Raw genomic sequence first — 22437 nt, 5'->3', positions numbered from 1 at the left:
AGAATTAGATATGTTTTGCCAACTTGTTCTCTAGAATCCCAGTGCCTTGGGAGGCTGAGGCAGGAGGATCTCTAATTCAAAGCCAGCCTCAGCAATAGCAGGGTGCTAAGCAACTCAGTGAGATCCTGTCTCTAAATAAAATACAAAAAAGGGCTGGGAATATGGCTCAGTGGTTGAGTGCCTCTGAGTTCAATCCCCAGTACCAAAAAAAAAAAATTGTACCAGTTATAATTTCACCAATAATTATATCTGCCCATTTCTGTTTCACTGGTAGTACTGAGCATTGCCAGTTTTGAAATTATTGTCCAAAATGAAAATAAAAAATGTATCTTATTAACTATTTGAATCAGATCTATATATATTGACAGCAACCATAACTTCATTTGTTTGTTACTGATCCTTTTAAAAGGTTTGTAATTTCCTTTATATGTCTCAAGATTGAAAAATTCCTGGGACTAAGATTATTTAAAGAATTAGAATACACAAATTGATTTTTTTCCATTAAAACATAAAAATCTAAAGCTTAGATGTCTTACATGAAAAATTATATTTCTCTAAAGCTGAAAATTCAGGGATTCAGGGTGTGTGTATGTATGTTTGTGTATGCACCTATAAAACACTATGCTTTAAAGGACAGTTTAAGGGATTTTCAAGGATTTCAATAATTTCAAGGATTATCTCTTAATTGATTTCATCTATATGCTGAGATGTATATGTGTGTCACATACATATGGATGTAAAACTTTAGGAAATTTATGATGTTTTATTGCGTTTAAATGATCATTTCCTCTTCCTGTCATTCCAAATAGATAATTCCTACATGGACAAAGATGAGCATGGTTCATCCTCTGAAAGTGAAGATGAAGCACTGGGTAAATATCATGAGGCCTTATCCAGAACACATAATTCTAGACTACAGTTGGTAGATTCTAGACAAAAGAACTACGCTTGGGAAACAAGACAAAAATACAGTCCTTTATCTGCAGAGTATGATGGATATAGTAGTGAAGCATCAATAGACGAAGGTAAGACAGTTTATTTTGTTTTTGTTTTTAAATGACACACTATTATTATCTTAGATTCTTTTTTACATCTAAAATTGTAAGCATCAGTGGTTGTACAGTAAACAAGAAGAAGACATCAGAGTCACCTTTGTGAGAATATAATTTATTGAAATCATTGGGCTCAAGCTATAAATCAAAACTAGTACTGAAACACCAAAAAGTAAAACACTGAATAATACAAGTAATATTTAGATTGTAGCTCTCATTTCACAATGAACATATATGCCTAACATGCATGATATAGAAGAAATGAATGTGGTGTTCTCGTGGGTGGAATCAGTTCTCATATACTGTTACAGAAGCTTATAGCATCTATGTATCTCACAGTGTTGAATATGACTCCAGTATGTTAATGTCAGCTTTTTCATTCAGTATGCCCCTGAATATCAGCCAAATGCTTCACATGGTATGCAGCAGAAAAAAATTGTGATCTGTTCTGTGCAGAAGGAAAAGATATTCTGAGATGAATTTTTTGAGGGCTGATAACTATATTACATAATGCTTTAAAAGCAATTTAAGGGATTTTCAAGGATTTCATTAATTTTAAGGACTATTTTGTCTCTAATTGGTTTCATTTTATGTGCTGACCTGGACTTTAAAACACAATCTTTTTATATCTTTCTGTAATATAAATTAAAAGGTTTTGCCATTAATTAAAATATTTCCACATTAAAAATACATTGTTCACTTGCTTGAACGTATGATGGAATATATGACTCCTTCTAGCAATTAAAGTCTTACCCAAGAGTATTAAATTGTCAAAGGGGCCGGATCATCAATTTTTGTTTTTGGCTTCCTGCTAACTGAAAATTGGTATGCCTCAATTTTGTTTTTTGCTAATACATAGATATAATAAATTAACCAAATACAAAATGATTATTATCTAGAAGGTTTATTAAGAGACACAAAGGAAGAAATAAAAAGTATCAGATATATCTAAATAATACAAAGCAGTAAACCCAGTCCCCAGTTTATGTGTACCTCTGGCAAACGAATAATAGAGCAGAAAGAATGGATTTTAAAAGCTGACCTTTGTAGACATTCTGGCTGTCTTTTAACGTATTAGCTAGGAAACCTATCATCAATTTTTTAGGTGTTTCATTGTGTCTAAAACATGGTTAACACCAGTCTGGTAGGATTGTCTCATGAGTATCAATTGATATATGTAGTACAGTTTTTAGTTAGTGTCTGGTACCTAGTAGGTAATTTATCAGTCAGTATAATTGAAGATGGGGGTAGTGAAAGCACAGTGATGGTGACGGTAATGAGTAGTCATGAGCAAGGCTTGAGTTTGGGGTCTGTGACCCTAGATAGTTTCCTTTCTGTAGATGCAGTTAAGGATTTTTTTTTCCCCTACTCACTCCTTCTTGCCCCTCACACTCTGTTTTCTGCTGTCTTGATTGTATATCCACATAGTCCTATTATTCTGACATGGCTCTGGAACTGGTACACTTGTCTGAGAGTCACTTCATTTCATTTTCCCTAGATATTTAGTACCTAACCAGAACTCCTACAAATTTCTTGAAATTGTTTGACAAAACACTCAAGAGTAGATTAATTTTAAGTATTCTCAAATTAGATTCATTAGTTTAAAAACATTTATTGAAAACTTTTTATTATGCTAGATACTATGTATATAAAGATAAATATAAAACAAGCTTGTATCTCACAAAAAGTCTACAAATTGGAGGAGGAAATTCAGTTATGCAGCCACATGAACAAAGTAATGTAGAAATATGGTGGAGGAAACTTTGGGAGGTGGGGATGAAGTCTAGGTGAACTGGACTTGGGTGACAACTGTATAAACAGCCACAGAATAGTGTTCTTATGAAATCATGAAAACAAAATGTATTTTAGGGCCTCTAACTTAGGATCTGTGTATGGAGAAGCGGCAGGTAATAGGGCTGACTGCTCCACTCAGTAGTTTGAATATTGTCTTATATAAAGTACGCCAGTGTTCTGGCAGTCTGGAAGACTGGAAGATTTTTAGGTAGGACTCTATGGCACTTTCAGATCAATGCTTTTAGGGAACATTATTTAAATACTGTAATAGAAGAATTGGAAGGAAGAACAAGAGGAGGCAGAGGCACAGTTAAATAGTGATTACACTTTTACTAGCAAAAATTTAGAGATGAAACATACATAGCTGTAGGGATGAAGTCAGTATGTCTTAGTGAATAATTAAATGTGTACAGTGAGTGAAGAATCAAGATATTTAGGCCGGATGTGGTAGCACATGTCTGTAATCCTAGCAGTTTGGGAGGTTGAGACAGGAGGATTATGAGTTCAAAGCTAGCCTCAACAATTTAGCAAGGCCTTAAGTAACTCAGCAAGGCCCTGTCTCCAAATAAAATTTTTAAAAAGGGCTGGTGATGTGGCTCAGTGGTAAGTGCCTCTGGGTTCAATCCCCAGTACCCCCCTCCCCCCCCAAAAAAAGAATCAAGAAATTTAGTTCAGAGTATTAGAGAAGTAAGTTTATGGGAGAAGATACTTAATTTTGGCCATGTTCAGTTTGATGTGCCTATGAATTATCCAGATGGAAATATCTTTTTAAAAATGCTGTCATTGGGATTTAAGATGGGAAGAGAACCAAGTATTAATGTAAGATAACAACAGACTGGGAGAATAGTTTGTATATCCTAGGTTATTTATTTATTTGGTACCAGGGACACACAATCACTGAGTCCCATCCCCAGCTCTATTTTGTATTTTATTTAGAGACAGGGTCTCACTGAGTTGCTTAGAGCCTCACTTTGCTGAGGCTGGCTTTGAACTGGAGATTTTTTGAGCTTCAGCTTCCTGAGCTGCTGGGATTACAGGCATGCGCCACCATGCCTGGTTTATCATCAGTTATTGCTTATTGAAAGATCAAAGCCCAAAACAGGCTCAGTGGAGTTGTAGAAGAATAGAAAGGCATATTTCAGAGTTCAGAATTTTAAGGTGAAGCAGTTTCAAATGAGAGTACATTATGAACACACAGACAAGGATGCAGAAGTACTACAAAGTGCTAGAAGATTTTAGGGAGGGAAGTGAAATAACATTCATCGGGGAAAAAATGAAGGATCCTCAGAGAGAAAATGGTATTTGGCTTTAGCTTTTAAGAATGGGGAGAAAGTTGGTGAGAAGACTAAGTCTAGATATTTAAGATAGACTTTTATAAACTCCAAGATATAAAGTGGTAAAATGTAGTGAATATGGGAACAAAGAAAAGTTCACTTGACTCAAACAGGGGTATATATGCATGTAGTATATATATGAGAGAATAGGAGACAAATGGGAAAGGGAAATGAAGGCTGAAACCTGGTGTGCCTTCCTGACTAAGAAGATTGGGTTGAATCTGTTCTGCAGTGAGAAGTTACTGAATGTTTTTCAACCAGAAACCATGATCAGGGATGTGCTTTAGAAAGATTAATTTAGCAGCAAAAAGGCTATAGGAAATGATATTAATTAAGTGGGTCTTTGGAGTAGTCTGTATGGAAAATGATAAAAATTTTAATTATAGTAGTGGCAATAGGAGGATGGAACAGAAATTAAGGTAATAGAATTTATAGAGTTAAGGAACTAAATATATTTAGAAAAAAAGAGGATGCTAGGTTCCATCAAATATGATTAGGAGAATAATGATGTCATTAATACAGATGTGAAACCTGGAGAGGGATCCATTCTTTGTTGGAAGTGGGGAGTTAAGTAGGAGATATGATATATATTTGTTTTGTATATGTGGTAAGGCAGGGTGTTTAAGTAATTGGAAATGGTTATTGAGTTTGCAATCATGAAAGGAGTTAGGGAGAAAGATTCTCAGATTATATATATTTAGTCATAGAAATCATAAGAGTGGCCTAAAAGAAGGGAGAGATTATGGAGAGAAAATATCACATAAAGAAACAGAAGAGACAGTAAAAGAGATACAGAAGAGAATCAGGAGAATTTTGTATTTTATTATCCATAGAAGGAGAGACTTAAGGAGGGTGGAGAGACTGGCGATTTTGAGAATGCAAGTAAGCCTCCATTTCCAATAGAAGTTGATCAATAACTTTCAATATAATAGGATAGAGTAATAAAGAAGTGAGATTGACTGTTGTTAAGGAAAGAATACTTGATAAAGAAGTGTACATTTGCTGCCTACATTTTCTTATCAACTACTCGCCCTATCAACTTTAAGGAAGAGAAGTAGGTTAAAGGGGTTTATAAACCAACTATTTGCCTTTTCTCTCCCACCTGCCCATAATTACCCTCTTCTGTTATGTATTTGGGGAGGATGGGAATACACATTTTACTCTACTAGGTGTTTACACACCTGCAGAGCTGCCTCTTCGGAAACTGCTCACTACATGACTGATTGCAGAAGGCTCCTGGGAACAGTTTTCTGGGTAGGATGTGGTTCATTTTCCCAAGGCACAAGTAAAGACATGAAGAGAGTTTGCTATTCTTCTCCTTAGTGCTCTGTACCCTTTTTTTCTGCATATTATTGTTACCTACATTTATGAAGATTAGACTCAACTACCATGGGTTGAGGTGATAACCAAAGAGAATTATAAGGTTGAAGGAAAACTATTTTAAAATGTACATCTTTCAGTGACATAGTACTATCTCATTAATGCTAATAAAGAACCTTCAGTCCAGTATTCAGCACCCTAATTCCAATAAAGAACCTTTGGAACAGCCAATATTGGAAGTAAATCTGCTAGTCTTGGGTTAGGAAGAGCCTGAATAGGGACTCTGAGAGACCAGTGCAGGAGAACTTTAACCAGGTAGTAAAAACTACCATTTATTGAGCTCCTACTATGTGCCTGTATGTATGCATTGTTATATTTAGTCTTCTCTACAATTCATTATGGTAGGTAAGATTATCCCCCTTTTACAGCCATGAGGAAATTTTAGATGGGTCAGATAATTTTTAAACTCAGAATCTCATAACAAGTTATTAAGAACTATACTTGTCAGATCCAGTACAAAATTCATATTATTTGGCTTCTGCTATTTTAATATCTCCCTAAATTTACTTCATCAAGATGATTCCTCTCAGTTTTTTTTTTATATTATAAATCTGAAATCCAGATAGTCAGAAAAAAGCAACAAAAAATGTGATGGCATACTTGTTGATTTTGTTTTCTCCTCTAGGTGGCCATATTAATCTTTTATTTTTATTTTTGGAAACTGCAAAAAGGAATATCTTCAAGAATATTTTGTAGGAAAAAATAAACATTAAAATAATTTATTTAACTCTTTGTTCATAATTTTATTTTTACTGTGTCATTCTTAATTAAAGATATTTTATTATTAATATATCTTATTTTAAAATGGTCAGTCCTTGAGCCTCTCTTGCTCATCCAACTCAGCTCTACCTTTTGTTACTTTTACCTTCACCTTCAATAAATCTGTACTTTGCCTGTTAACAAAAAAACGAAACCAAAAAGAATCGTATATAGTTTGCTGATATTTAAATTGATGAGCTAGACCAGCCTTTGAAGTTTCATTCATGCTAATTTTCATATTAGTAAATATAAAGATCATATTTAGTGTAAAATTATTGGAATGTCTTTATGTTATTTATAGCTTTTCATTCTTAATTCACCTTAGAGATTACCAAGCTGTATCTATATATTATAGAAAGCAATATTATTAAAACTGTGTTATTTAAAGTTAATTTAAAATACTATTAAAAATAATTTCCAGTATCGCTGTGTCTTAGAGATATACAAGTTCTATACCTATCCCTATCATTCTTTTCCCTTATGGTTACATCAGAAGCTTCATGCAATTAATTTTGATGTTATCTTAAAATTAGGGTCACTAAAACATAGTTCTTTATTTCTTTTAAAATTATTCTTTTATTGCTTAAGATTAGGGCCATAAAACACTTTTTGTTTCCTTAAAAGTTATATTTTAAAAATAATTTAATATTTAGGGCTGGGGCTGTAGCTCAGTGGTAAAGCACTTATGTAGCATGTGTGAAGCACTGAGTTAGAACCTCAGCACCACATAAAAAAATAAATTCATAAAATAAAGGTATTGTGTCCATCACAACTAAAATTATTTTAAAAATAATAATTTAATATTTAATAGAAATGATTTTATGCTTATGTTTTCTTTAAGAACTTTTAAACTAATTTATAAATTAGCTTGTTCTAATTTCTGTAGTTTCTTTGTGAAGAGGGTATTCTATCTGTATTTCCCAGAATTTTTTTGATATAAATTTAGTGACTTAGAATAGAGAGAGTTAAATTTATTATATGATTTATTTAGATATTTGGAACACTTTTTCTTTGATTTCAGTTTTTTGTTGATGAATGTTTCTTTTTTGAAGTATTCTTTCTTGTGTGTGAATATTTTTTAAATAGGACCAATTAGAAGGGTAATTGATCTTGAAGACTTTTGTTAGCATTTGAAGATCTTTTTATATAATGATCTATTTCTCCCAATACTATTGAATTTTTATCTTAAAAAATTAATTTTACTTTGAATTTTTATTGTAAAATATATATACATAAAACCATTCTGAAAATTTTTAAAAAATATACAGTTTAGTGGTATTATAGTACATTCACATTGCATACAGCCATTGCCATCTCCAGGACTTTTTCATAATCCTAAACTGAAACTGAAATCATTAAAAAAATAAATCTGCATTGTCCTCTCTCCAGCCCCTGATAACCATATTCTACTTTCTCCATGAATGTGATTATTCTAGGTACTACATTTAAGTGGAATAGCACTATATTTGTCCTCTTATGTCTGGTTTATTTTACTCAGCATGATGTCTTTAAGGTCCATTTTATGTTGTTCCACCATGTGACCAGCGCACTGGTTTCATTAAAGAGGTTCTTGGCATAAAAGTTAGCTAGTGAGATCGAAATAAACACATAGACTCAGTTACCTTTTTCTATGACCAGGTTCCAGACGGCTGTCTCTCTGACTCACACCTCGAACCACCCGATAGGGCAGCAGGGATTACTCAGGGCTAGCAGGGGAGAGAGAGAGAGAGCACGTCAGGGACTAGCCTTTAATTGGGGAACAAGAAATTCAGGGGAGAATTCCATCCAGTGGAGGTTGAGGGGGGCAGCACTCCAAGGTCAGGGTCAGTGATTGGCCCCAGGGTCAGTGGTCAAGTCACACCCCCACATGGACAGGCTCTCGCACCAGGAGAGGGTCGGGAAAGCTCCAACACAGTTTAGCCAGAGCGCCTCACACCCAAACCGGGAGTTGCCCAATCACGTGTGAGAATGGCTCCCCACAATGTTGTAGCAATGTATCATAATTTCATTTCTTCTTTTTTTCTCCATTTTTTAAAGTTGTGGTAAAATATAAGTAGCATAATGTACTTTTGTAGTTGTTTTTATTAGTGTTAAATACATACTCTTGTTGTGCATCTTCAGACCTCTTCATCTTGCAGATCTTAACCATACATCCATTGAACAGTAATTCCCTATTCCCCCCATTCCTTAACTCCCAGAAACCAGCATTTTTCCCTGTCTTTATGATTTGGCTTCTTTATTTCGTATAGGTGAAATCATACACTATTTTTCTTTGTGATTGACTTGTTTTACTTAGCACATTGCACTGAAGTTTCATTCATATTGTAACATGTGTCAGAATTTATTTCCTAAAAAGTAAGGCTAAATAATATTCTGTTAGATGTATGTACCACTTTGGTTATTCATTCATATGTCAAGAGATACTGAGATTACTTCTACATTTTAGTAATTGTGAATAATGCCCCTCAACTTAGAAGTACAAATTTTTTTTGGGGGGGGGACCAAGCTTTGAGTTGATTTGAATAAATACCCAGAAGTGAAGTAGGTAGGGTTTTAGTTAGCTTTCTTGTCACTGTGACCAGAATAATTATAGGAGGAAAAGTTTATTTTAGGGATCATGGTTTCAGAGGTCTTAGTCCATAGATACCTGACTGGATTCATTGGGGCCCAAGGTAAGGGAGGTCAACACTGTGCAAGAATTTAGTGGAGGAAGGTAGCTCAGTTCATCACACGAGGAAAAGGAGGGAGGGAGAACACAAAATATAAACTCCAAAGGCATGCCTCCAGGGACCTACCTTTTCCAGCCACAGCCTACCTGCCTGTAGTCACCATCTACTTATAGCTACCAGGGGATTAATATTACTGTTAGGTTAAAACTCTCATAGCCCAATCATTTCACCTCTAAACTTTTTTTTTGTATTGTTCCACACATGAGCTTTTGGAGGACACTTCACATCTAAACCATAATATTCTGCCTATGTCCCCACCCCCAAGCTCATGCCCCAAGCTCAGTGCAAAATACATTTAGTCCATTTCCAAGAGTCTCCATAGTCTTAACAGTTCTAGGATTGCCAAAAGTCCAAGTACAAAATCTTCTGTGAGACTCATTGCAAACTCTCAGCATGAGCTCCTATAAAAACCAAAAGCAAATTACATGCATTCAATATTTAAAGGTACAGAGTAAACATTTTCTAAAAGGAAGAAATAATGGGCATAGAAACAAGGTATGAGACCAAAGCAAGACCAAAATCCAGTTGGCAAACAAGTCCTGTAGTGTCATATCCAGCATTTGGGGCACATGGCATTCTGATGTTCTCTCTAAAGGGTTTATATAACTCTGCCCCATGGCTTTGCTAGTTACAGCCCATGTGGCCTCTTTCTGCTTCCTGCTACTATGTGCTGAGCTGCTTTCCTCCACTGCACTCCTCTGCCACAGTTCTGCCTCACCTCAAGTCCTGAGGAATGGAGCTAGCTGTCAATAGACTGAGAAACCATGAGTATCCAAATAACCTTTTCTCTTTAAAATTGTTCTTCTCAGCTGTTTTGGTCACAGCAGTGAAAAAACTAACTAAAACAGGTAGATGATATGGTAATTCTGTTTTATTTTTTTGAGGAACTACCATACTGTTTTCTACAGTGGCTTAACCATTTTACTTCCAGTAGTGCACAAAGGTTTTAATTTATATACAGCTTGAAAAACACTTTTTATTTTCAGCGTTTTTGATAATAGCTATCCTACAAGGTGTGAGATGGTATCTCATTATAGTTTTGACTTGCATTTCACTAATGATTAAGTGATATTGAACAATTTTTCACTTACATCTTTTCATGACATATTCGCCATGCATGTATCTTCTCTGGAATAATTCTATTCGTATCCTTTACTTGTTTTTAAATCAGGTTGTTTCTTTGTTGAGTTTTTAGGAATTATTTAAATTCTCTTCATAAGGAATATTAACCCCTTATCAAGGGTTTGTAAATATTTTCTTTCTATGGGTTGCATTTGTACTTTATTGGTAGTGTTATTTGATGCACAAAATGTTTTACTTTCTATGAAGCCCAGTTTATCTGTTCTTTCTCTTTCATTATCTGAACTTTTCATGTCATATCCAAGAATTACAAATCCAATGTTGTGAAGCTTTTCCTGTTTTTTCTTCTGAGAGTTTCATGGTTTTACATCTTATATTTAGGACATGATCCAGTTTGAGTTAATTCGTTATTTAAGAGTGCAACTTTATTCTTTTGGATTCTTTTGCCATTTGTTGAAAAAATTCTTCCTCCCATTGGATGATATTGTCATACTTGTCAAAATTATTGGAACGTGTTTTTGAGGGTTTATTTCTGAAGTCTTTATTCCATTAGTCTGTATGTTTGTATTTACTTTGGTATTACTCTGCCTTGATAACTAATATGGTTTGAAATCAAGAAGTATTATGTATTCCACTTTCATTTTTATTTTTTCAAATTGAGGGCCTTTGAGATTTTAATTAATTAATTATTTTAATTAGGTATATATGACAGCAGAATGAATTTTGATTCATTGTACACAATTGCAGAACAACTTTTTATTTCTCTGGTTGTACATGACGTAGCGCTGTATCATATGTGTAGTCATATATGTAACTAGGGTAATGATATTCATCTCATTCCACCATCTTTCCTGTCCCCATACCCCCTCCCCATCACTCCCTTCCCTTTGTCCAAAGTTCTTCCATTTTTCCCTTGCTCCCCCAGCCCCCCATTATGGCTCAGCATCCACTTATCAGAGAGAACATTAGGCATTTGGTTTTTTGGGATTGGCTTATTTCGCTTAGCATGATATTCTCCAACTCTATCCATTTACCTACAAATGTGTATTTTAAGGTGAATTTTTCTATTTATACAAAAAGCATTATTGGCAGTTTATAGAAATTGTATTAAATCTGTAGATTGCTTTGGGTTTTATTTTCACCTTATATTAAATCTAATCCATGAACATGGTATGTCTTTCCATTTAGTTGTTTTAAATTTCTTTTGGCAAAATTTTGGTGAGTAGAAATGGGATTATCTTCATCATAGCCATCCTTCTCCTCTTTCTATTCTTTCTTTTTGAAGTGCTGGGGATTGAACCCAGGACCTCCTAAATGCTGGACAAGCACTCTACCACTGAGCAACATTCATAGCTCTCTTTTGGAAAAGTTTTGTAGTTTTCACTGTTAAGTTTTTCATCTCCTTAGTTAAATTAATTCCCGAGTATTTTATTCTTTTGGCTGTTATTATGAATAGAATTACTTAATTTCCTTTTTAGGTTTTTTATCATTTCTGTATAGAGATGAAGCTAAGTTTTTGAGTGTTGATTTTGCATACTCCTTTGTATACCACTTTGTTACTAAATTAGTTTTTTAGTTCTAGTGTGTGTGTGTGTGCGCGCGCGTTTGTGTTACTCTAGGGTTTTTTATGATAAGATCATATCATTGTGAACAAAGATAATTTTATATCTTCCTTTCCAATTTGAGTACCTTTTTTTTCCTCTTGCTTAATTACTCTAGTCAGCAATTCCAGTATACTGTTGAATAGAAGTGACAAAGTAGTGTCTTTGTCATTTTCCTTATCTAAGCTTTTAATCTTTCATCAGATGAATATGGTGTTTTCTGTGCCTTTTTCACAGGTAGATTTTTTTATGTTGAGATACTTTTCTGCTGTTCTTCAGTTAGCTGCTTTTATCATGAATGGGTGCTGGATTTTGTTCAGTGCCTTTTTTGCATCAATTGAGAAGATCATGTAGTTTTAAACCCTTTCATTCTGTTAATGTGGTTTATCATATTGATTGAATTTTGTATGTTGAATCATCTTTATATTCTAGGAATAAATCCCACTTGGTCATAGAGTAAAATCCTTTTAATATCTACTAAATTCAGCTTGCTGGTACTTTGTTGAGGATTTTGGCATCAAAATTACAAGGAGTATTAGTCTGTACTTTCCTTGTGGTGTTTTTGTCTGGCTTTGATATCAAGATAATGCTGGCCTCACAGAATGATTTTGGGAATATTTCCTCTTTAGTTTTTTTTTTTAAAGTTTGAGAATGATTAGTATTAAATCCTTAAATATTTGGTAGAATTCACTGATGAAACCATCATTTCTAAGGCTTTTTGTTATTGGAAGATTTTTGTTTACTCTTTTATTCAGTGCCCTTACTTATTTTAAGTATTCAGGTTTTTCTCTTTCTTGGTAGATTTTGTGGTGCTAGGAATTGGAGATGGGACAATAATTCCCAGGACAGGCAGGGTCATGAAATCTGCTTTTATTTTAGGCTTATTTATATTATTTATTAGTATAAATATTCAGCTTTGAGAATGTGATCCAGATAAAAATTTTCAGCTTTTCAAAAAATATTTTTTAAATTATTTGAATAATAAAATAAAAAATATATATCAACAATCATAGAAATAAAAGCCTTGGAAAACTATATAACGTGCCAGGCCTTTCCCCTTACTCCTATCACTGCAACTTCCTAGTGTTGACTTATGTGTATTCCTCCAGAGAAGGATATTGGGAGTATGTGGAGACCTTTGCAGGAACAATGAAGATTGACTGGTGGAAAAATGGGGGTTGAGCATCTCAGCTTAAATGTTTGGCAAACAGGTGGGAAACACCAAATGAAGTCTGCTGTAAGGGAGCTGAGGAGTCTTTTAGGTAAGAATTTCAACTTTGTCTATTATTGAGTTACAGAGATGTAACGTGTACATAGCTATTGGATTGGGGAGAGTCTGAGAGATAATTTGCAAGAAGAATTTCCTGAGAGAAGTTAAAAAACCAAACATGATAAACGTGGCTCAGTAATAAAACCTTGTCAGTAAGGGAAGGCAGTTTTGGTATGGCTTGACATCTCCATCCACCTCCATCTACTGATGGCATTATATGATTTTCCTTTTTTAGCCCATTGATGTGATGGATTATATTTATTGATTTTTTTATTAATTCATTATTGTTATATTTTTAAATGTTGAACCAATCTCATATGAGAGATACTGTATGAGAGACATTGTATTTGGTCTAAGGTAATGCTGGCTTTACAGTTAGGAAGAGTTGCCTCTGTTTCTATATTCTGGAATAGATGTAGATAATTGGTATATTTTTTAAAATGCTTATTTACTTTTTAGTTATAGTTGCACACAGTACCTTTATTTATATGTGGTGCTGAGGATCAAACCCAGGGTTAAACCTAGCCCCGAGAATTGATATTTTTTATTCCTTAAATGTTTATTAGAATTCACTAATGAGGGGCTGGGGTTATGGCTCAGCGGTAGATTGCTCGCCTCGCACATGCAAGGTCCTGGGTTCTATCCTCAGCACCACATATAAATAAATAGTTATTGTGTTCAACTACAACCAGAAAAAAAAAAAAGAAATCACTAATAAGTCTATTGGAGCCTGGTGTTTTCTTTGTTTGGAAAACTATTCATTGTGATTAAATGTCTTTGATAGATATTGGTCTATTCAAATTAACTATTTCTTCTTTTATGTGGCAGGTTGTGTCTTTAAGGAATTGGTCCAGTTCATCTAAGTTATCAAGTTTGTAGACATAGTTTTTCATAATATCCCTTTATTATCCTTTTTAAGTTTTAATCAATACCTATTTGTATATATTTATTAGGTATAATTTGACACATGTTTGTAGTGTATAATGATTAAATCAGATTAAACAAATATCATTTCATGTGTGTATGTTTTATACACACACGCACACGCGCGCGCGCGCGCGCACACACACACACACACACACACACACACATATATGGTTTGTTTTAAAAACAGTGTCTTCCTTTGTTGCTGACTGACCTCACACCCTTGGACTCTAGAAGTTCTCTTGCCTCAGCCTCCCAGGTAGCTGGAACCACAAGCATGTCACTCACATCCCCCATATATTTAATTCTTTTTATATCTGAGTAATATTCTATTGGATCTACATATAAACACCTCATTTTTTAAAGTCATTCGTGATTGGTTCTATAACTTGGCTGTTGTGAATAGTGCTGTGATAAATCACTGTTAGAAGGTATGTCTTTGTTATGATTATTTTATTTCCTTTAGGTACCCAGTAGTGAGATTGCTGAATCATTTGTAATTAATTCTATTTTCAGTCTTGAGGAAACTCCATACTGTAATCCATAAAGGCTATACTATTATACATTAGTATACCACTAGTAGTATATAAAGAGTTTCATTTTCTCCAAATTCTTGCTAGCATTTGTCACCATTTTTTTCCATTTATTTTATGGTGAATTTATTCCCATGCTGTAAGTTTTGGTTTCTTCAGTTTCTTCTGGAATATCTTTTTGTTATATGCAACTGCCTCTTCTGTTTTAGGAACAATTTGTTCCTTTTCAGTGTGGATCATCTCAGTGGGGTGGGAGCTCATGTATAAGTTAATATGACTATGAGCTCTGTAAGTGCATCTCAGGTGCTTTTTTCACCTGGATATATGTTCAATGACCAGAGAATCTACATCTAAGTCCTGAAGTTCAGCATTACTCTGCATTTTTAAGTGTGTGCAACAGAAATTCAGCATTCTTTTTGGTACATTGATCCTGTGTCCAGCCCCGCCTGTTTGTCCTGAGCATACCTCTCAACTCTTCCATTGTAATGCTGGAATGGCACACATGGCTTATTTAAAATGACATCTTTCAGATACTTACTTGGTAGCTTTTGGAATATGCATACCCATGATGGACTGGGCAGTTAATGAATGTTCTTAATGTAAACATGAAGATCTGAAGGTCTTGGGCTGGGGTATAGCTCAGTGGCAGAACGCTTGCCTGGTATGTGTGAGGTAATGAGTTTGATCCTTAGCACCACCCATAAATGAACAAATAAAATAAAGGCATTCTGTCCATCTACAACTACAAAAAAAATAAATTTTTTTAAAAAAGATTTGAACATCTTGATTTGTATGATTTTGTGGGGTGTTCTGGGTCAAGAGAGTTGTGACCCATTTTCACAGATCACCTCAGGCCACTTACTGGTGGAACCATTCTTTACTTTTCGTCTTGTGATATAGACATTCCAACTGTGATGAAATGATAGGTCATTTTCATTTCTCAGTTTATTAGTATGTTGAGAAATTTTTGATGTACTTGTTGGATATTTGTATATTTTGGAGGGATAACCATTCAGATCATTTGCCCAATTTTGATCAGATTATTTGCCTTTTTTCTATTGAGTTCCTTATATATCCTGAATATTAATTTATTGTTGGATAAATTCTTAGCAAATGTTTTTCCCTATTTTTGAAGTTGTCTCTTCATTCTGTTTTTTTCTTTGCTGTGCAAAGCTTTTTAGTTTGATTTAGTCCCATTTGTCTAATTTTTGCTTTTGTTGCCTATGCTCCAGGAGACATCCAAAAAATATTCGCTTAAACTAATATCTCCGTGTGTTTCTCCTATATTTTCTTCTAGTAGTTTCATAGTTTCAGGACTTAGGTTAAGTCTTAGAACCATTTGAGTTAAATTTTGTATATGGAAGAAATTGGGCTCTAGTTTCATTCTTCTGCATATGTATGTCCAGCATTTATTGAAGAGGCTGTTTTTTCTTCATTGTATAAAATTGGTATCTTTGTGGAAAATCACTTGGCTGTAAGTTCATTGATTAATTTCTAGCTTTTCTATTCTGTTTCATTGGTCTATGTGTCAGTTTATATGCCAATACTATGCTGTCCTTTTGAATCAGTGGGATTAGTAGTAACAGAGAATGGTATTCTGTCCATTAGATTATTTTATTGTTGTAGGTTTCATTTATGTTTGAGTTCTGTGGAAAGCAAGTGGTCTATTGCAAGACATGAAAAAGCTTTTTCAGTAAATCCTGTAATATCTACTTAATGTTGTTTTGCAACTCTTTCTAAAAGAAAATATCCTAAAGGAGAGAAAGCCATTCTTCCCTCTCTGCTGTAGACTTCAACACATACTGTCTAAAAGAGAATAACATAAAGGAGGAAAAGCTATTTTTGCCTCTTTACTATGGATTACCTTGCACTTTGACACCTTGAGAGCTCAAGGGAACCAGCAGAGAATAACTAGGCCTAAAAGTACAACAGGAGAACAGTGCCTGGTGGAACACTTACATGTCATGGCAGAGTTCAGTAAATCCCACTTTCTTCTCTCATATGGTTATTCCTTTTCTCAGAGAAGGATATCTTTGTAATCACCTGAATATGCTAAATTATGAAAGATTAAGCACGTTGCCATTATTTACATCCAACAATCATTTTTATATAGTATCAGCATGCCAAAATGACATCAACACAGGTGAATTTCATGGCATACCAGATGCCCTCAGAGCCTTAGGAAAAATAGCCAAATGATCAACATTTTCTACCAGTTCTTTCTACTTTGTCTCTTCTGTTTCTACTAACATCTGTTACTCTTACGTTACTCTAGGCACTTCATCACGTTTATCCCATTCCATGTATTTTTTGTTCTCAAATCTAAGAATATGGTTTATAATTAGGGGTTCTAAATGATCAGTTATTGCCTTCTGAAAAAGGAAGAGGGAGAGAGGAAAACCTAGTTAATCAGATTATTATAACACAAAATTCGAATTGTTTATGAGATTGATTCCTTATACTTTAAATTTTCTTATAAGTGACTCTGACTCTACTACTAATAGAAAAAACCCTCAACACTGAAAGAGATTATGTAAATAATTACAGATAAATACTGGAACTAAAGAATGTATCAATGCTGCTGTTAGTTTCTTAGTTACACATTTGTTGTGAAGAGTATAATTAGAAACAAATTAATCTCTTTGTACTGTCTTCCCAATTTGACCTTCATGTTTCCCATCCTACATTATTAAATGTGTTGAATATATTTTCGAATTTTTCTTTAACATTCCTGAAATTATTGGTATTATTTTTATAAAAGGAATTGGCTTTAAAATTAAAACTTAGAATGGGAAAGGATCAGATATTCCTTTTTCCAGTTTCTGCTATAGTACAAGCTAGAATTAGGGAAGGACAAAACGTAGAAGGTAGTTAAGATAGTGAAAGCATAAACAACTAAATTGTTTAAATGATAATGTCCAAAGGACTTGTCCTGTCTGTTTCATGTCTACTTAAGATTTGAGTTTTGAGAAAAAGAAAGAAAATAGACCTGACTAAACACAAACTTTTACTGGGCAATGTGGATAGACTGTGGGAGTTGTATTAGTTGTTTATCTATAAAATTGTATGTTATGGTAGTATAGATCCTCTGTCTGCTTCATTCATGTTGAATAATTTCTTAGCACTTCAAAGAGGTTAAATATCAATAGCGTTGTCAGTTTTTTGGTGAAATGAAATTAAGTTTCTTGTTTATTTTAATTTTAAAATTCTGGGACTGCAGTTGTAGCTCAGCGGTAGAATGCTTGCTTGCACTGGGTTCAATCCTCAGCACCACATAAAAATAAATAAATAAAATAAAGATATTGTGTTCATTTCTAACTAAAAAATATTTTTAGAAAAATAACTCTGAAAAGTCTCTTATCTATATAATTTTAATGTAAAACTCTTTTTTTTTTTTGAGGCTTCTCAAAAAATCTTTCTTTGAGAAAATAAATTACCTTGAGAAACTAAGAGGTGTTTTGATGCCTTGGCATATCTCTTTCATTTGCTTCATCTGTACTCAAAAAGATAAAGCCTTTCTTAGAAAATATGGTTATATTTAAATCTCTGAGATGGTGAGTAATGCCATCAACAAAAGTAAGGTAATTTAACTGGAGTTTGAAGATTAGTAAGACAGTTATCTAATATTTAGATAGTTATGAAAAAGGATTTTGCTTTTTTTATTTTAAGCAATCTTTTAGTTATTATAGTTTGTTTTAGTAGTTAAATGAAAAACATATCATAAAATTTTATTTATTGGTTACTTTGGAAATACTTCTTTAATTAAGCATAAATTTAATGAAGCATTGATAACTATGAGGAAATTATTTATACTTTTAAATTTTTTTATAATTCTGTAGTAAATAGCTTTTTTTTTTTTTTTTTTTTTTTTGGTATTAGAGGGGGGCTGGAAGCCAGGGCCTTGAGCATGCTAAGTATTTGTTTTATCCCTGAGTTGCACCCAGCCCCCAGTGAATAGCTCTTTATAGTTGATAGATTATTTTGTTTTTCCTACATCAATCAATGGTAAAATATAGTTCTGTAAATAACAATAGCTATAGTTTATTGATTGAGTAATAAACTATTTCAACACTATATAAATTTAAGTTTTTGAATCTTCACGCTAACCCTGAGATAAGATCTGTTACTGTCCGTATATTGCAGGTGAGGCATCTTGTTATGGTTTGATTTGAAGTGTCCATCAAAAGCTCCTGTGTTAATTCAGGAACGTTCAGAGGTGAAATGATTGCATTGTGAGAGCTGTAACCTAATCAGTTCATTCTAGTTCAAATGTGGTGATTGTAACTGACTTCGAGGTAACTATAGGCAGGTTGGACCTGATTGGAAGAGGGTGGATCTCTAGGTGCATACCCTGGAAGAGTTGTTCTTCCCTGCATCCCCTTTTCCCTTCCTCTCTACATGCCCTTCTGCCATGATGTTCTGTCTCACCCTGAACCCAGAGCAGTGGAGTTGGCGCTTCATGAACTAAATCACTGGAACTGTGAGTCAAAATAAATTTTCCCTCCTCTAAGTTGTTCTTTTCATATATTTCCATCATAGTGACACAAAGCTAACTAACGCATAACTGAATGACAGTTGAGGTCAAACAGTATTGTCAAAGATTGTATAGCAAGTGTGGTGAGAGCCAGGATTCATTGATAAATGTTCTGTCTCAGAGCTAATGCCCTGAACTCTTCCATTAAAATGTCTTGGACATCTGCTTTTTTGTATAACTTTTATACCCCAATAAATTTTTTATTGCTACTTTTATTGTGTAAGTAATATGTGTTTATCATAGAAAGTCCAGACATTGAGGTGAACAAAAAGAATAATTATTCATATTCCTACCATGAGAGCACATGAAACTTTTTTATACTTTCATAAACATTTTTATTTGCATATATTTTTTATTCAAATAGATTTCTGCTTTATGTAGGTTGTTGTAATCTGCTTTTGTTTCACGCAAATACAATTTTCCATGTCATTATCTAGTTTTCATAACATCAGATGTACCGATTGTACAGTGTTTGTGTGTACTATATTTATTTAGAAATTTCCAATAGTGGCATTTTGTTTTTACTTTTTTTCTTAAATGAATGAAGATGTTCTTAATAATTTTCTGAAACTTCAATCCTTGGTATTCTCTCTTCCATTATACTCACATGAACTTCATGGCTCAGAGATGTTCTTTTCATGCTGTGTTTATGGGTTTTTTTTTTTTAGTTGTTGATAGACTTTATTTATTTATACATGGTGCTGAGAATTGAACCCAGTGCCTCACACATGCCAGGCAAGTGTACTACTGCTGAGCCACAGTCTCAGTCTCTGTGCTTATGTTTTTTAATAAGTGCTCTTGATGTGGCTTGTGCATGTTTGTGTTTAGTATTATGTGATAAATAATTGAAGGTGTGAGGAGATTACACTGAGCTGGAGTGATATTAAAATACTTAACAACTGGTATGATAATACAACTTAATGTATGTATCAAGAATAAATAAAAATTGAACAATATATTCTTTTTAATTCTCTGATAAATTAGGGTTTATGTATTATAAAACTAATTACCAAAGGGTATAAGTTATAGAAAAACTATCCAATCATTCTAGTAATTCCAAAATCATTTAACTATTTTTTGGAATTATTGCTGCTATTTTTAGCTAATCTGCTTTCTCAAACTCTTCTAGGTATTTTTATATTAAATTTGTAGTTGTTAATTGACTAATAGTCTCAATAACCATAAACTTTCTCTTCATATTGATGATAATTATTCTTGACATAAAATTCCTTATCAGCTTCTGCTGAATGAACCAAATGACAATTAAATGAAAATACTTTTTAAACTGCCTAAAACAAAGATATTGTTATTTTAGTACCATGTAATGCACAAAAAATAATTTATTGGAGTTTCATATTTAAGAAGACTGAACTTGGATAGATGTCTGCACGAGAGAAAGAGACCAAAGACAGAGGCAAGTAGAGAAAGATCAAGCACAGGGTGGAAAACTTGGGCTCTGTTGTTGAACTGTCTCAGTTTGAATCCCGGCTTTGCCATCTTTCTATTTTTGCTATTTTTTTTTTTAAGAAATGGGTCTGATTATAATACATTACAAAAACAAGCTAATATTCATTTATAGCAATGCCAATCATTGAAGAAATGATCAGTAAAGGTTAGCTCTCATTTTGTCAATAAAGTCAATATTATTATGTTGGTTTTGGCTGGATATTCAATGAGTTTGTAAAACTTAGAGCATTAAAAAGGGTTCCCTGGGCTGAGTTGTAGCTCAGTGGTAGAGCATTTGCCTAGATGTGTGAGGCACTGGGTTCCATTCTCAGGATATAAATAAATAAATAAGTATAAATACTAAATGAATGGATGAATGAATAAAATGAAGGTCCAATGACAACTTAAAAAAAAAAAAGAATTTCCTATCCAGGTCATCTCTAACCCCAAATTGCTGAGCTTCCAAGATCTCTATTAGGAGTTCCTGTAGAACACCACCAAGATTGATGCCTGTGATAACTTCCATTAGCAGTTCTGTAGAGGCCATAGTTGCTGTAGGATACTCTATGAGGGAAATGTGGGCAGGTAGCAGGTGCCATTGCCAAGGCTGTCTACTCTGGCATCTGTGGGTACATGTAAGGATAGGGCCTAATAACTTATCTTTAGAAAGCTTTAAAATTCTACTTGGTTGTAATTGTGGGTAAGAAAGAAAAGGAAAAATATGTTTAATCCAGTGATCCATGCTGTTGTTATTGCTTAGTGTGACTGGACTTTTTTGGGAGGTGGAGGGAAAGCAGTTTTGCATTTGCTGTTCCTAGTATGATTTTGAATTTCTGTGCATCAGAGTTTTTTTTTTTTAAAGCCTTAATTGGTGGTTGAATTGTTGTTATTTTCCTGGTATTTCTTATAGAATACTTACTGAACAGATTTGGCCAATAATATTATTTATCAAATTCCTAATTAAATTCGAATCCTAACAGATGAAAATATCTTTGATTTATCCACTGTCATCTGTCATCTGTCCATTTGTTTAAGTTTTCCATCCCTACAAGAAAACAAAAGATATTTTCTCTGTACCTGAACTAGATTCTCTTTACTAAACAGACTTCCATGCCTTCCTTGTACTTCCCAAAGGCCTGCTATTTAATCTTTTTTTCATTATCTCCAATACCAATGAATCCTTTTTCTCTATTCCACTAATTTCATTCTTCATATTTCTGACATTAATGGACTATCATTGTAGAGGATATTATGTTTGGTATGTCTGTAATATTGAGTAGGACTAATATGAAATTTTCATAATTCAGTTGGGTTGCATGAACAATGATGTTCATATTCTAGAAGATTTCTTTAAATGAGTTATATTTGAAGCTTCTGGGAAAAGTTATCAAAATATATACATTTATTCTTGCTTATAAAAATTTTAATCCAGAGACTAGTCAATTATGTGTCACATTTTGAGTTATTGGTAAACATTTGTTTTTAATAGCCTTAAAATTGGACCTTTATAGACTATGACCTAGTGATCTTTTTTTTCTTATTATTTGAAAAGCAAGCATCTACTATGAAGGTTATAAAAAATAAAATCCGGTATAATGGATACCCAGTTTTGAATCTTTATAAGCTTACCCAATAAATATCAGTTTAAATTTGATAGATTCAAGCTTTTCTAGATCTAGACCATTTCTAGACTTAATATTCATTTTAGAAATTTAGTAATTGAATTTATATTTAAAGTATTTAAATTAGGCTAACTTTACTGATATAAAACTATAACTGAATTAAAGTGTAAAAAATAAATCTCAATTCATGGTATAACTAACTTAGAGCATTGATTTTGTAATTTTATGTACATTTTGGTTGTTGGCAAAACTTAATATAATCTATTGTTGAATTGTGAGCTTTTGAATCTTATTCTGCCTTGTGTCTTTCACTGTTTAGAATTAATTTTCTAAGACTACTGTTGCCTTATTTTTTCAATTATCTCTTTTCAGTAGTATA

The 22437-nt window shown here is 33.4% G+C and overlaps 1 protein-coding gene across 3 annotated transcripts in view; it reads left to right on the top strand.

The window, feature by feature from the left end:
- Syt14 (synaptotagmin 14) overlaps positions 1-22437 on the top strand; it is a 132690-nt gene that overhangs the window by 6181 nt on the left and 104072 nt on the right. For all 3 annotated transcript variants that reach the window (XM_026387457.2, XM_026387460.2, XM_077802727.1), the window contains exon 2: positions 810-1025. In XM_026387457.2, the coding sequence (XP_026243242.2) occupies positions 810-1025 (216 nt within the window). The remainder of the gene's footprint in view (positions 1-809; positions 1026-22437) is intronic.

The sequence above is a fragment of the Urocitellus parryii genome, chromosome 9 (assembly GCF_045843805.1).
Source record: "Urocitellus parryii isolate mUroPar1 chromosome 9, mUroPar1.hap1, whole genome shotgun sequence".
Taxonomy (NCBI): Eukaryota; Metazoa; Chordata; class Mammalia; order Rodentia; family Sciuridae; genus Urocitellus; species Urocitellus parryii.
The sequence above is the reverse complement of the archived record's forward strand: the minus strand, read 5'-3'. Positions and strand labels throughout refer to the sequence as shown.